At 35.2% G+C, this 14,753-nt stretch overlaps 1 protein-coding gene across 2 annotated transcripts in view; it reads left to right on the forward strand.

Annotated features, from left to right (window-relative positions):
- The window catches only part of LOC121417005 (protein piccolo-like), a 42,163-nt gene that overhangs the window by 979 nt on the left and 26,431 nt on the right, over positions 1 to 14,753 (forward strand). For both annotated transcript variants that reach the window (XM_041610553.1, XM_041610546.1), the window contains exon 2: positions 5,629 to 5,785. In XM_041610553.1, the coding sequence (XP_041466487.1) occupies positions 5,779 to 5,785 (7 nt within the window). In that variant the 5' untranslated portion in view covers positions 5,629 to 5,778. The remainder of the gene's footprint in view (positions 1 to 5,628; positions 5,786 to 14,753) is intronic.

A 14,753-nucleotide genomic window follows, 5' to 3' on the forward strand; every position in this document is an offset into this window, starting at 1 on the left:
TGATAATCATTTTTTTTTGCTCGTAAAATTTCTTTCGGTCAAAACAACCTTACATTTGGGGTGATAAACTTTGGGGTTCTTTTGCTTTTTTTTTGCTTGTCAAACTTTTCCAGTCCCTTGTCCCCCTACCATTGGGGAGAGATTTCTGCCCTTGCAAAAATGCCAGACATCGTTACATGGGTATTCTGGGTTGAAAATAACATCTGAATAAATAAAGTAAAATTCAACAAGCAAATTAAATGCCAAAAAATTTCATCAAAATCTAAGAACAAATAACAAAAGTTTTTTAATTTTCAAGTTTGGCAATAGTTTGTGAAAACAGTTATATGCATATGTCATGAACAATTATTAGGTGGTCTGTTGTTGTCACATCCCCACTTTCCTTTTCCTACATGATATCATATTGTTTTATACATTTGTGTATAAATACATGTATGCCAGAAGTTGCAGCAATAAATATCTAATGCTTTAAATTGATTGTCAAACCAATTGCTTTAGTTCTTGAAGGATTGGAATTTGAATTTGACATAATTTTATGTAATAGAAAAAAAAAAGAACAAGTGGGGATATGGCAACATCAGTTTAATTGCTAATTGAATATTCATGAAGACATGCATAGAACTGTTCACTGGAATAATACAAATCTTGAATGTCATAACTATTTTATTCCTTATTTCCTTATCCGATTTTGATGAAATTTTCAGTGTTTCTGTCTTGATTTTTGTTCATCTGTTCAAATTTAATTATCTGTGCATCATTTGGTGCACAAGCTTGTTGAAGCAACATTAATAACAAGTTACAACAACACACAAGTATTTTTCTTGTCCTTGTTTATCAGCCAAGCCTGATGAACATTGATCATACATGTACATGTATATTACTGTCTTTTATTCGCATTAATCCAATAGCCTATTCTGTCAGTTTGGCTTTTGTTTTGCATGTAATGTGTAACCAGTCTTTAATACAGGCCTGGTACTTTGAAATGAAATTGAAACATGTCATTTGTCAAAATATGAAGATGATTGTTAGATCTGCCTTTTTTTTTAAATTGGTTTTCATTTTATTTTCAAGTCAATTTGTAGCCTGGAAATGAGTTTATTTATAACTGGGATGGTAATCGCAACCATTTTGTGCTGAACAATGGGAGGATGATTATATCAGTAATTCAGTAGGGAAACAGACTTAGCTCTAATTCAGGATGTTGCTTTATCAATTTATTGACAAAATCTGCCATTAGCATATTTTCTTAACCAATACACTGCACATATGTAGAGTGGTGCTCAAAAGTAAGTAAACCCTACCAGAAAGTATATTTAAAGTGCTCAAGTTCTGCCATGTTATAAATATCGGTTGATACAATATTCAATAAACTTTGTTTCATGGGGCTCACCCGGGGGGGGGGGGGCACTTCCATTGATGGGTGGATACCATGCACGACCACAGGGTCTTGAAAAGCACCCTAAACACGCATTTTCCATATTCTGAAAATGCACCCCTTAACAAGTATTGGTGTGTGAAACCCTACCCTTAACAAGGTCAGTATTGGAAACTATACTATTGGCAAGTATTCTCAGAACTGAGCCCCTAAACAAGTACAGCAATGTATTTTCCATATTCTGAAAAAAGTATTGGAACCAAAACGATACTCTTAGCAAGTATTCCCTGAAATGAACCCCTAAACAAGTACAGAGATATTTTATTGTTTTGTCACACGTCCGTCAGTTATACTTTAGACACCATTATTTTGGTTTAGTACGGCCCCACCCCCACCTTCCACACCTCGTGCAAATTGGACTCTAAACACGTAGTGTTTTACAAAACATTTTGATTTTGATTTATCATCCCCGCATATTTGACCCTAAACACTTGTATTTTTCCGAGTGAAATAGATACCCTTTTTTCAATATTTTAGTGTTTTTGACACCTTTATCACATTACGCACTTAACGTGCCCTATCTTGAAAAAGACATCCTTTTTACATGTTTTTTTGGTCGCGCATGGTATCCACTCATGAATGTACGTGGCCATATCTGAGCAGCTTCACCATCATATCGTGTAGTAGAAAAAAAAATCAGTGAAATGTAAGTAATTTTCTCAGAAAATGAGAAATTATTGTAACTTCAGCTTATCAACAGACAAATTATTTCACACTGGCCCCTAAAAGGTGAATAAATCATCATGAATCAAAATTGAAATTTATGCATTTATATCACATAATATATGGGGCAGCTGCTTGTATATGATGTCACAAATAAAAAAGTCAAAATTTTAATAACTTGCTTTATCTTTGATGGGTTTCCCTTAAACCTCCACCAATGTATTTCATTATATAATTTTACAACATACATGTACTTTTATTAAAGGTGAGCTTCCCCTTTAAGCGATGACAGTAGCCCATCTTTAATGTTTGGTTTGTGCCAGTTCATTGCCAGTTTGTAGATTTGTATTTGTTTTGTCAAGTTTTTGCGGTTTGTGGTTGACTAAATTTATCACTTATTATGTACAGTACATACATTATCTCGTACTATATATGGTTTCATTAGTTGATACAATATGCAGCTATTATTTTATAAACAAAAAAGATTTGGGCCATAGCAATACATGTACATGTATGCAATGTTTGTATCCATCAGTTGAATTGGATTTAGATTTTAGATTTATTCATTTATGAATTTATTTTCCTCACAAAAATTACAAACAAACATTACAAAGTAAAATATTTACAGGACTGTCATTCAAACAAAGTACAGTCATAAACATAATATTCACTTCAGTACTGGTACATTAAATCAGGGAATGAATTTAAATTCTAGCAACTTAACTAGAACCATTCAGACTAAGCTATAAAAAAAGGAAATAAAGTTATAAAGCAGAGGAGGCTTGTCATTAATCTTTGAAGATTCTTTTGTTTGTTCAGATTTACTGGTTTTTTTTAAATGTCATTAGTAAAGTAGGTTGTACATGTGTCTGTTGTCTGTAACCTTGTTCTATGGGATTGTGATAATAAATTTTGCTAAGTTGTACAAATTCCATTATTTATTCCTTCAATTCCTCTTTTGCTTCCTGAATATTTCAAAGTTATCGTGATAAGCAGTGCAGAGTTTATGAAATGCCTATTAATAAATCATGATCATCGTGCTTGTAGTCAATTCTAAACATGTTTTGTTTGAATGTTTGTAGAAACAGGATGTTTTCTTATAGCTCGTAATTGTATACTGATACTGCCGCCCCCTCTTGAGGAACACATTTTTTCAAGACTTTGTTTATTAATAGTTTCTTGTCACCTCAAAATCTTTTTGTCTGTGCTCCAAAAACATGGTATTCCTGTTTTTGTAAATTGACATATAATCCTTTGATTGTTTGTAGTATTTTTTATGTTTGAACAGTACAAAACTACAAATGCAATGAGCTGGATACATGTAGTCCATATAGTAAAGCCTTTTATGGGCTATCATTGAAGAGAAATTAATTCTCTTTGTTAACATACTGTAATCATACAATAGTTGATGAGTCACCCAAAATTGTATATTAAAGAAGGAATAAGGTACTACTGCTAAAACCAGTTTATCAATCCTTTATTATGAGGAAACCTATTCAAAAGTTCAAGGATTTTCTTTTATTTTATCAAGTTTTAGAATAGCATTTCACTTCAAGTCTACAAATGGTTGGTTTATTTCAGTTTTGAGAATATTTCTTTTGTTGAGATAGTTAGAGCACAGTGCCTCAATTCTGACTTTTTGTAAAGATTAAGGGAAAGTTAAAGGGATGGTCCAGACTGGAAATATTTATATCTAAATAAATAGAGTAAATTTCACAAAGCAAAATGCTGAAAATTTCATCAAAATCGGATGACAAATAATGAAGTTATTGAATTTTAAAGATTGGCATTATTCTGCTAAAACAGTTCTAGTCATGTCTTCATGAATATTCATTAGGTAGGCTGATGATGTCATATCCCCACTGTTCTTGGGTATTCCATTATATGAAATTAGGTGTATTCAAAATTTTTTTACCAAGAACTAAAACAACTGGATTGACAACTGAGGGAAGTGCATTAGTTTTTTATTGCTCCAACTTATTTCATCATAATAATGGAGACACGTCATTTAAAGAAAAATTCCAGTAGTTGCAGTAAACACTGATTTCGTGAGAAAGTCTGTAAATCTAGGCTTAAAGGGGAAGTTCACCCTGAAGAAAACTTTTTTGTAAAAATAGCAGAAAAAATAGTACAAAATATTGGTGAAGGTTTGAGGAAAATCCGTTAAAGAGTAAGAAAGTTACTAGAGTTCAAAGTATTTGATTTGTGACGTCATAAACGAGCAGCTGCCCCATGTGTTATGTAATATAAAATGCATGAATTTCAAATTTTGTATGGTTCCTGATGACTGAATTTTGTTTTCTATTCATGATCGGGTGTGAAATGATTTGTCTATTGATATATAAAAGGTGCAGTGAAAACCATTTTCAATTTTCGGAGAAAATAACATTTCATTAACTTTTTACCATTCGCTATGTAGGAATGCTGCTCGCATATGACGTCACAAATCAAATAATTGAAATTCTAATAACTTTTTAATCATTTGATGATTTTTTTCAAACCTTCAACAATACTTTTTATGATTTTTTCTGCTATTTTTACAATAAACTTTTTGTCAGGGTGAACTTCCCCTTTAATAGTATATCATCGAGGATCTAGATCTGGTACAGTTACATAAACCGAACTTTGTGAAATCTTGAAATCTACGCTGAATAATGTTCAGACTGAAGAACCCCAACACAGATAAGCGCACGTGAGACAGTGTATAATTATTGCTTTAAATGTCGGGCCTGACGCTCTACCCGAATCCTGTGCTTACTTGCTGATTTCTCAGCAATTACGCAATTTCTTCCAAAATCCTTTGGCACATATGCTTTATTTATACAAACAGACACTTTGGTGGTCATGTCATTGGATTCTGTACGAACTAATTTTGATATCGTTACCAAAACTAGCATTTTCCTTTAAACATGTATTAAAAAATGAAACAATTATGATTTCATGTAATAACATAAGAAAAAGGAAAGTGGGGATATGACATCAGCCCACCTAATGATTATTCATGACAATGTGCATATAACTGTTTTCACAAAACATTGATAAACTTTAAAATTCAATAACTTTGTTATTTATTATCCAATTCTAATGAAATTTTCATCATTTTGCTTTGTGAATTCTACTCTATTTAGATCTAAATATTTTCAGCCCGGACCATCCCTTTAACCCTGATGTCAAGTGAGTTTTAAACACAGAATAATGAGACAGGTCAAGAAAAGATTGCAAAACAGCTCACCGGTAAATGTTTCATTGAAATGTGACTTTCTCAGAAAAAAAATTGGGGACAATTTTACCTGTACATTCATTATATTGTGAGACACAATTCTATACATTCATTTTTTAGGAAAAAAAACAACTTTAGTCATTGTTTACTATTATTCATGGGAATTCATATTGACATACAGGGCAGCTGTTTGCATTTGATGTCACAAGATTAGAAAGAAAAAAAAAATTAGAATTCCTAGTAAACTCTAATGTCATATCCAACCTCTTTGCAATAATTTGCTTCTCCATGTGTTATATTTCTTTTCCAGATACTTGCAGTAAACATGTCTAGTCATTGGATGCATGATAAACAACAGATGGAAATATATGTATTATGATGTTTGTATGCTTGTGATGACAACGAATAGTTTCAATATCACCAATATTCTACTTGGAATCACACAGGAAAACAAACCAACATGAATGGTGAGTTATCAAAAATCATGACTACATGTGTATTAGTATTGATATGTATGAAAATGATAAAAATGGCAATGAAATTCTACATTTATATCTATTTGAAATATGTATATATATATATGTATCATATTTTCCCAAAATTATCCTATTTTTCTGGCCAAGGGGGGGGGTACTGTTGTATGGTAGTCAAACGCCCCTCTCCTCAATATATGGGTGGTCCTTGCCAGGTGAAAAATAAGGTCAAGCCACGCCCCCTTTACCTCAACAGTGGAGGAGTATCCTATTCCAAAAACTGGTGTTGAATTTCATCTTATCCACCCGCTGTCACTAGAGAGATTTCGATTGTCTGCGACTGCAACGTATTCCTAGTTCACCGGAAGTGGTGACACCGCTCGTTCAGTATCACGTTCGTACATTGATGAAAACAGTTTCGATTTAAGTCGACGTACCCGTACCACGCCACAGCATATACCAGCGTGATAGCGAGCGGGCCGTGGGCCGATGCTTGGCCGGAGAATCAGGCGTAGCATCACGCTACGAACCAGTGGGGCGACTGTGGGTGCAACATTTGCACTCTTGCGCAAAAAGCCGAAAAACACGGTTGTTTGGAAATAAAACATCAGTTACCTATCGGATATATGTAGTGTCTGAAAACAGGACACGCTAAATGTAATGGAAAAGCTGGTAACAAGCAGTAATTTGCAGTTTACCAGCCCTGCTGAATCAACGAAACTCGAGTGTTGATGCAGCTTCATTCATTTTTGCCAAGCTGGGATGACGTCATCATGTACGAACTAGCGCTCGTTCGAGCACTATGACACCGAACGTCAAAACCCTCAAATACGAGTCACAGATTTGGTCAGTGGACGAGAAGGCTCGTCACAGATTACTTCGCGCATGCGCAGTGCTCCCAAAATTCCTTAATCTCGTACGTCCACATGGCACGTCAAAGAAAACGAAAGGTCTCATCTATCTCTCTGTCACGCACACTCTGTCTTTGCCTATGCCTTTCTATCACTCTTTATCTCTCCTTTTTTCCCTCTCTCTCTGTCTTTGTCTCAGTGCATTTTGTTTTTAATTTATAGTCTAAGAAGTCAGACTCATTTAGATGGATATGTATCTTTCTCCTCCCATAAATATAAATAACAGAAAAGGATGCCATGAATTCTCAATTTTGCGGGGGGGGGGGGGGTCCTCGGGGCGCCCTGAGAAAGCTGTCAAAAAAGGTTTGCCAGGGCGCCAAGTGCACGCTGTGTTTGTTTGGATAATTGGTCCATGATAGCACATCAAGCAAACCTGTCTCGGACCAGTCTCGTGCAGGTTTGCATTTTATTACACTGAATCCAAAGCAGTCATGGGGCGCCCCGAGACTGGTCTCGAAACACATCGCGAGGTGGTCCGATATAAGTTAGCTCAGAAGGGGTCTCGGGTAGGTTCTTGCGTTTACACTGGAATAGAAGCCTCCCGAGACTGGTCTCCGGGTACCCCAAGACTACTTAGGAAATCCGGTGTAGCAGGGGTCTTAATAATATATATATATATATTTTTTGGGGGGGGGTTAGGTTAGGCCTATGTTAAAACCAAAGACCTAGGCTATATAAATTTCACAATTGGTCTCTTTGTGATGGGCGATTTGCTGTTTGGTTAACTTGGTCCAGGTCCATTTACCATTGTTAGCCTCATTCTCATATAGCCTTATGCCAAATGAAGATTTGGTTAATAAAACAGTTCATCTACTCCCCCCCCCCCCCCCTTTAAAAAAAATGGAATAGAATGTACAGTATTGCTCGGAATGAAGTTGACACATTACTGCGCTGTACCGCGTAAGTCGATGTGACCAAATGGATATTAGGTCAAATGGGTCCTTTAACTTGAGTGGAAATTCGACAAAATGGCCCGTATTCTGAAGTCAGGTTTAATTTAGATCACAGTCTAACTCTGTGCTAAGATTATGGGGAGCCAAAAGTTCAAAAAATCTGTTTATATTGTAACCATGGCGTAATTTCCTTCAGCAAGAAACTGATCCACACTGTGCTGCACTCAACCCAGGTGAGGTAAATGGGTACCGGTAGGAAGTAATTCCTTAAAAAGCTGTGTGCGCTATGAACGCCTATCTTAGCCGGGTAATATAGGAGCGCCTTGAGCACCTAACAAGTTGGATATGTGCGCAATATAAATAACCTATATTATTATTATATCCCTTTATGTTTAGTCTTTTGTTTCCTTTTGCTTTCATAATGAAGAAAAATACTTCAGTTATCATTCCCGACAATTTTGAACAATTTGGGTGTCATATGAGTTAATACATGTAGATTGAATGTGTACTGTTGGGGATTTGTGCTCCAATTGACTCCCCATAGTTAAACCACAACTTTATACTAGGGTTTAATTTAAACCTGAGTTCAGAATACGGGCGGCTACGGGCCACTCAATATTAAAGTACAGTAGATAAACAGGTTTTAGACACAGTAGGATTAAACCAGGGAAGTGTTATGTAGATTAAACCATGTACATGTAGGATGAAATAGACAAAGTCAGTGGACCGTTGACCAATTGGCAATCTCCAAACCAGCTCGCTGTACTGTACTACATGTAACATGGAAGGATCACCCCCTTTCTGAAGAAGAGTGGAACGTAGACTACAGTCAGAGAGGTCTGAAATAAGAGACTATATGTGATGATCCTAGGCTCAGAGTTGATGACCAGATTGAAAACCCAGTCATCACTCCTCCGCCTCCTACACTTCAGCAGTCCCACTGCAAACGGCAGTGAGTTGACTTGACTTCAGCACAAGTGCAAGTGCTGCTACCGAAGGGCCTTGTGAGATATTGTCTGCCATTGCCATGATTGCTGCATGCTGTGCAGATTTTATTGTGGATTTTATGCTTTGTGAGATGGGTATGAGTTGAGGGCTGGTTGAAGGATTTCTGGGATTATTTTCATTTTCTGTAAGTATGTTGGCCCTGGTGGGTGATGTCCGTAAGTTAAGAGCGACTTGGAGTACGACTGGTGATCCTTTCTTGTGGTAAATGGTATATTGAATTGGCGATGGTTTAGCGCATAAAAAAAGATCACCAGTCATTCTTAAAGTCGCTCTTAACTTACGAACAGCTATATGAAACAGCACCCTGGTGGGTGTTTCATAAAGCTGTTGGCGTAAAGTTACACCAACTTTACGCACGACTTGAATATGTTCTTAGGTCCTACTTCAATTACATAGGGATATTTATCACTAAGCACAAGAAAGGATCTCCAATTGCATGTGCATAAAGTCATTTGTATCTTACGAACAGCTTTATGAAACACCCGCCTGGCCTCTATCCTGATGACATATTTTGTGGGAGTATAATAGCCCAAGCATACATGTATATGACTGACTCCTATCCTTCATAAAGATATCCACCATAGCTAGTGTGCAGTTGGTAGGATGGGGGTCGGGTGCCCGGACATTTATCCTTTTGAAGCCTTCTTTTTTGTCTTTGGATTTAATACTCTAAATATATGAATTCAATACTTGTAATAATTTTCTATTTTGTTCTTTATAATATTTCCTAACATTTTGTACTAAAAATTGATGAAACTTCGCTTGTAAATTTTTCCAAATGACTTTCCAAAATTGATCGTCCAGACACACAACAACTGGGTATATAGCCTGTTTATGAGAGTGATGAATTTATCCAAGAAGGGAATCTCAGTAAATTATCTCACTAATGATTCCCTGCTCCTAGCAATTCTGTAGATGAACTGATGTTTAATTATGGTTTCAGGGTGTTTTGTATGAAGAGAGAAGATTAAGGTTTCGTTTTAATCCGTTTTTTATTCTTTTGACAAAAAAAGAGAGAAAAAAACAACAAAGCTACACCTGTCTTCCCTTTTCTCCTTTCGCTTTTTCTTTTTCTCCTTTTCCTCTTTTTTTTTGTGGGGGGCACCCCCCTCCCTGGCTACGTGCCTGTGAAATCTCTGTATAAAGACCATAACTTTGTTCTCACTATAACTATTCCCTTCTCAAAATAATGCATATTGCATTTGGTAATTTCAAGAACTTAAGTTCAGCCATATCATTACAATTATTGCACTTTAAAAGCTTAACCAGTGATACATGTAAATTTGACAGTAAATTTAACCAGCTATCAACATACCTCCATGATGGAAGGTAATTGCCGATATAGTAGCATTGGTCTTCAATTTTGGTCGCAATCAGACTCGGTTGAATTGGGATAATCATGGATGAAAAAGATGTTTATAAGTGTCAAAGCAATTCAAAGATGTCGTTCTCGCTGCATTTGTTTGGGCATGATTGCGTTACCTTTGCAGGCTTGCACAATGTTTTTACAGCAGAGAGAACACATGTATTCTAGATTTTATCAATGGCAAAGATTCACTATCATAAAGATGGAGATAAAAGTTTACCTCCATGGTCTTATAAACATTAACACCAAGTGGTTTCAGACCGCCTCAAAATTCTCAGTTCCAGGTATTTTCTGATCCAGAAATTTACCCCGATTAGAAAGTAGGCCTACCAGGTAATTTTGTCCGTGTGAAAGCAAATTACGCGTAATCTCCCTTAAAGAAAATACCTGTTAAATAGTAGGTAGGCCTATACTTGTTAAAATTACAGATATTTCGAAGGTTACAGGTATTTTGGCAGTGTGAAAGTAAATTACGGGAACTTTTGCTAGCCTAGCGTGTACATGTAGTTGGATGCAGGCGCGGTGGGTGGCTGCTGAGCTAGTGATTTTAAATCTTGTGCCTTGCTTGTTTATCGGACCATACTGCGCATGATCGTAATTAGGAACTTATCCGGAAAGGTATCTTTCAGACCAATGTGAAATAATGGGTATTATTTAGCCTGAAGAAGTTCTCGAAATTTAATGGGGATTCTTGTGATCTTTAGGCCTACATTCCAAAATACACATCCCAATATGGGCATTCTACATGTATATGGCATATTGCATTCTAATCTAAAGTATACAAATTTGATCTTGGAATAGATCCATGGTATTTGCATTTTTGCCCATATTTGACAACTTCTTTTCTTAATTCCAGAACATGATTCTTTCATGATCAGTGTTTCTAAATTCATCTAAAGTAATCTCTTAAAGAGTTTCATTTGATTCATTAAAATATACTTTATTATTAAATGCTCAGATACCATTTTCATAAATCAAAATTATTTTTTTTTAAAGCTGAAATTATGGACCAATAACTTTTCGAAGTACCTCACTTTGTGGTCCGACATTTCAAGTAGCTCCTCTTGTATTTTAATTCACCATTTATCTCATTCCCCTTTATTTTCAGTGATATGTTGATCATAAAGAATTCAATGATTTATGTTTTTAGAAATATGTATATATGTACAAAGGTTTTCTGTCTGTGACACTGAGTACCCATGGGAGTGATTACTGAGCCGAATTGGTTTCTATAGCCATTTTTAATGCTACTTAAAGGGAAACTTCTATTGTGGGAAAGATTTAATAATCGTGATTTTTATAAAACAGTTCCACGGTTACGGAGTGACATTCAGAAACAAGTTTTTAGCATTCAAACAAAGATATCACCCATATTTAAATAGTTATTTGCAAAGAAATGGTACCTGACAGTAGTTGCTGAAACCCACTTTTCAAAATGATGACATTTGTTATTTTGATCCACTGAATTAATGAGATAGGAATATTCATAAACATGTTTACGGAGTGACGTAAAGTGGACATGCATATTTGAGGTGAAAATATATTGCTCAAACTCTGTCAACTTTAAATGGCTATCACAATGTTGAGTTATTGATTATATTCTACATTGCTCTAGCTTTAATATGCTGCAGTACATTAAAAAATTGTGTATTTTTTCATTATTTACAACTTAAAACATAAACCCATACCCGGTTACGGAGTGACATCTGAAATATTCACACACAGGCAACATAAAATGAACTTATATTTTAAAATTTTCTTTTGATAGGGTGTAAAATGATGACCATTAGATTATCCAAAACAAGCAATTTAGTTTTCTGTTAAATTGAAATTAAGTAAATAACAATTTATGTAGTCCCATATATAGAATTTTTTGTATGGTTTGGATTTTCCTATGAGGAGATGTGTAAGAAAAAAAATTGTTGCTAATTATGTACCCCTTTTATTGCCAATATGAGTTTTGATTAAAAAAAATTGATCCAGATTTGAAATAAAGCCAATATAATTTTTTGGAAAATATCCACTTTTGCTTGGAATTTCCCAGTTCTTTTAATCACATGTTGGAGGAACTAGTTTGTAAGATTAATCTCGAGATTGCAATCCCAAGTCAACTTGGGATTATTTGCAAAATAGCGAGTTATTTTACAAATTATCCCGCTAATTCTCAGATGCAGGCGCACTTGGGATTATTTATTCACGGCGTCAGACCATAATGCATCAATGCCTCTCCCGAGCAGGAATCGCTCCTCTTGCGATGGTGGAGACGGGGTTTCTTGAATCTCGAGATTAATCGTGAAAAGGGCCGATTGGGCTGTAATCTCGAGATTGAGCAAACTCGGGCTGGTGCAGCACCACCTTTTGTAAAAATTTCCTATTGAGGAAAACGGTCCTTTCCTTTAATTGTAGTATTGATCTTCCAGAAAATTTTTAAAATATAGATCTGCCAGTGTGTTTTATTAAATTTTATTTATGAATTTAGTTTCAGGCTTTATGAAATTTGGAGGTGAAAACAATTTAAACAGTATTGGATCAGTGGTAAAGCGCCTGCCTCAAGAATGGGAGGTCGTGGGTTCAATCCCTGGCTGAGTACAAAAGAGTGGAAAATGGAATCTTCTGCTTTCTTGTATTAAGTCAAGGCGTGGAATTTTGAAAATGCATAGAGAAGAGCAATGATTAAGCAGTGGCTACCCTTGGTAAAATTGAAAGTTGTTTTGAAATATTATTATTTTTATCATTATTATTATTAAAGTAATGTTAGATCATAAATTAAATTGATGAAGGAGAGTGAGAATACACAGCCAATAGCCCTGACTCACTGAAGCCTTGTGGGAATTGTCCTATATTGTCTTTGACCTTAGAAACACAAACAAATTTTCATGCTTTGTAGCCTTCCACTGTAAAGTTCACATTCCTTGACAGTCATTGGAAAACAAGCGCTGTTTTGATGGAATACCTCCATGTGCATGCACATTCACATTCAGAACTGGAAGTTCTTCTGACAATTATGTGCAGTGTCCAAGCGACCTAGAAGGTCCATGGTTCTAGCTTAATGTAGACCCATATTAGTGGTGGTCACTATTTCATGGCATTTCAATGTTTTTCAGGCTGAGTTAAAGCAAAAGGTGAAGGAATATCAATGTAATAACAATCTGATAACAATGATAACAATATTTATCAAATATTAATGTAAATGATGCAAATATAACACGAATAAAGATGGAAATGAATGCAAGTGCAATTCCTCTTTGCAAGGAGATTAGTAGTTATGAAATAATTTTCATTTGAAAGTAGTGGTGGACAGAAGCACTGTTTTTCATGAGTGTTGGTCACAAATCTTCTGCGCCGGTTGGGCCAGACCACTGCTGTCCAATGGTTCCAGTGCAGGCGTGGATCCAGGGGGCTTGTGCCCCCCCCCCCTTTGAGAAGCAAAATTAAAATTTGCAATGTAAAAATGGCATTAAAACCGAGGTATGCCCCCTCTTTTGAAATTGAAGACCTTTTTTTGTTTGTTTTGTCTTGCATGGTCCAGGCCGAAAATATTTATATCTTAATACATAGAGTAGAATTCACTGAGCAAAATGCCGAAAATTTCATCAAAATTGGATAACAAATAACAAAGTTATTGAATTTAAAGTTAAGCAATATTTTGTGAAAATAGTCGTCATGAATATTCAATAGGCGGGCTGATGATGTCACATCTCCACTTGTTCTTTTGTATTTTATTATAAATTAGGTTTATTCAATTTTTTCCTCCAAGAACTAGAAAAATTGGATTGACAACTGATTTAGTGCATTAAAATATTTATTGCTGCAACTTATTTCATTATAAGGGAGACATATTATTCACACAAGTATGAAATAATGAAAAAATTATGATTTTATGTAATAACATAAGAAAACGGAAAGTGGAGATGTGACATCCTCTGCGCACCTAATGAATATTCATGACAAATGTTTTCACAAAATATTGCTAAACTTTAAACTTCAATAACTTTATTATTTGTTATCTGATTTTGGTGAAATTTTCTGCATTTTGCTCAGTGAATTCTACTCAATGTATTAGGATATGAATATTTTCAGCCTGGACCATCCGAGTAAAACCGAAATATCCTTTATTGGTGGTTGAAAACCTTTGTTTTTGTCTTGTCAAAATTTTCTTCCGAAAATTTGCCCCCCTCCCCTTTTGGAAAATCTTGGATCCGCCCCTGTTCCAGTGAACAACATTATAATTTACAAATAAAATTGTCTTTCATTTAAGAAATCCTTAATCCAGTCAAACACTATAGCTTGAATTCCATAAAATTGTATTTTTTAAAATAGATCTGGGCCATGTTTCATACAAATGTATAATTACAGTACATAGATCTCAATCCTACATTCTGTCCTGTATTAAACTTAACTTTTCTAAATCAAGGCCCTGGAATAGTAGGTACTAAATGCAAATCAAGTGTTTATCATATTATAGCATAATACCACATAAACCACATGGGCCTACTAGTATCAACAGTGGGTAGGCCTATATTGTATTCTTGTTTATCTGTAAACAAAAAAAATGTCATTTTGGTAAGTTGGGTTTAATACTCATTGCATTAGTTACCATTGTATTGTTTAATGGTTTGAAGGGAATGTCAATATTTCTATTACTATTCAGGCATACTCTTTACATTTTTACAATGTACCATTTACACATGCAGTGGGTTCTACACCGAAGGGTCTTGTTATTCATTTGTGTCTTATTCAACATTACCAATGATATAAAGATTGAATTACTATTATGTATTGCT

Source organism: Lytechinus variegatus, chromosome 1, assembly GCF_018143015.1.
Source record: "Lytechinus variegatus isolate NC3 chromosome 1, Lvar_3.0, whole genome shotgun sequence".
Lineage (NCBI taxonomy): Eukaryota > Metazoa > Echinodermata > Echinoidea > Temnopleuroida > Toxopneustidae > Lytechinus > Lytechinus variegatus.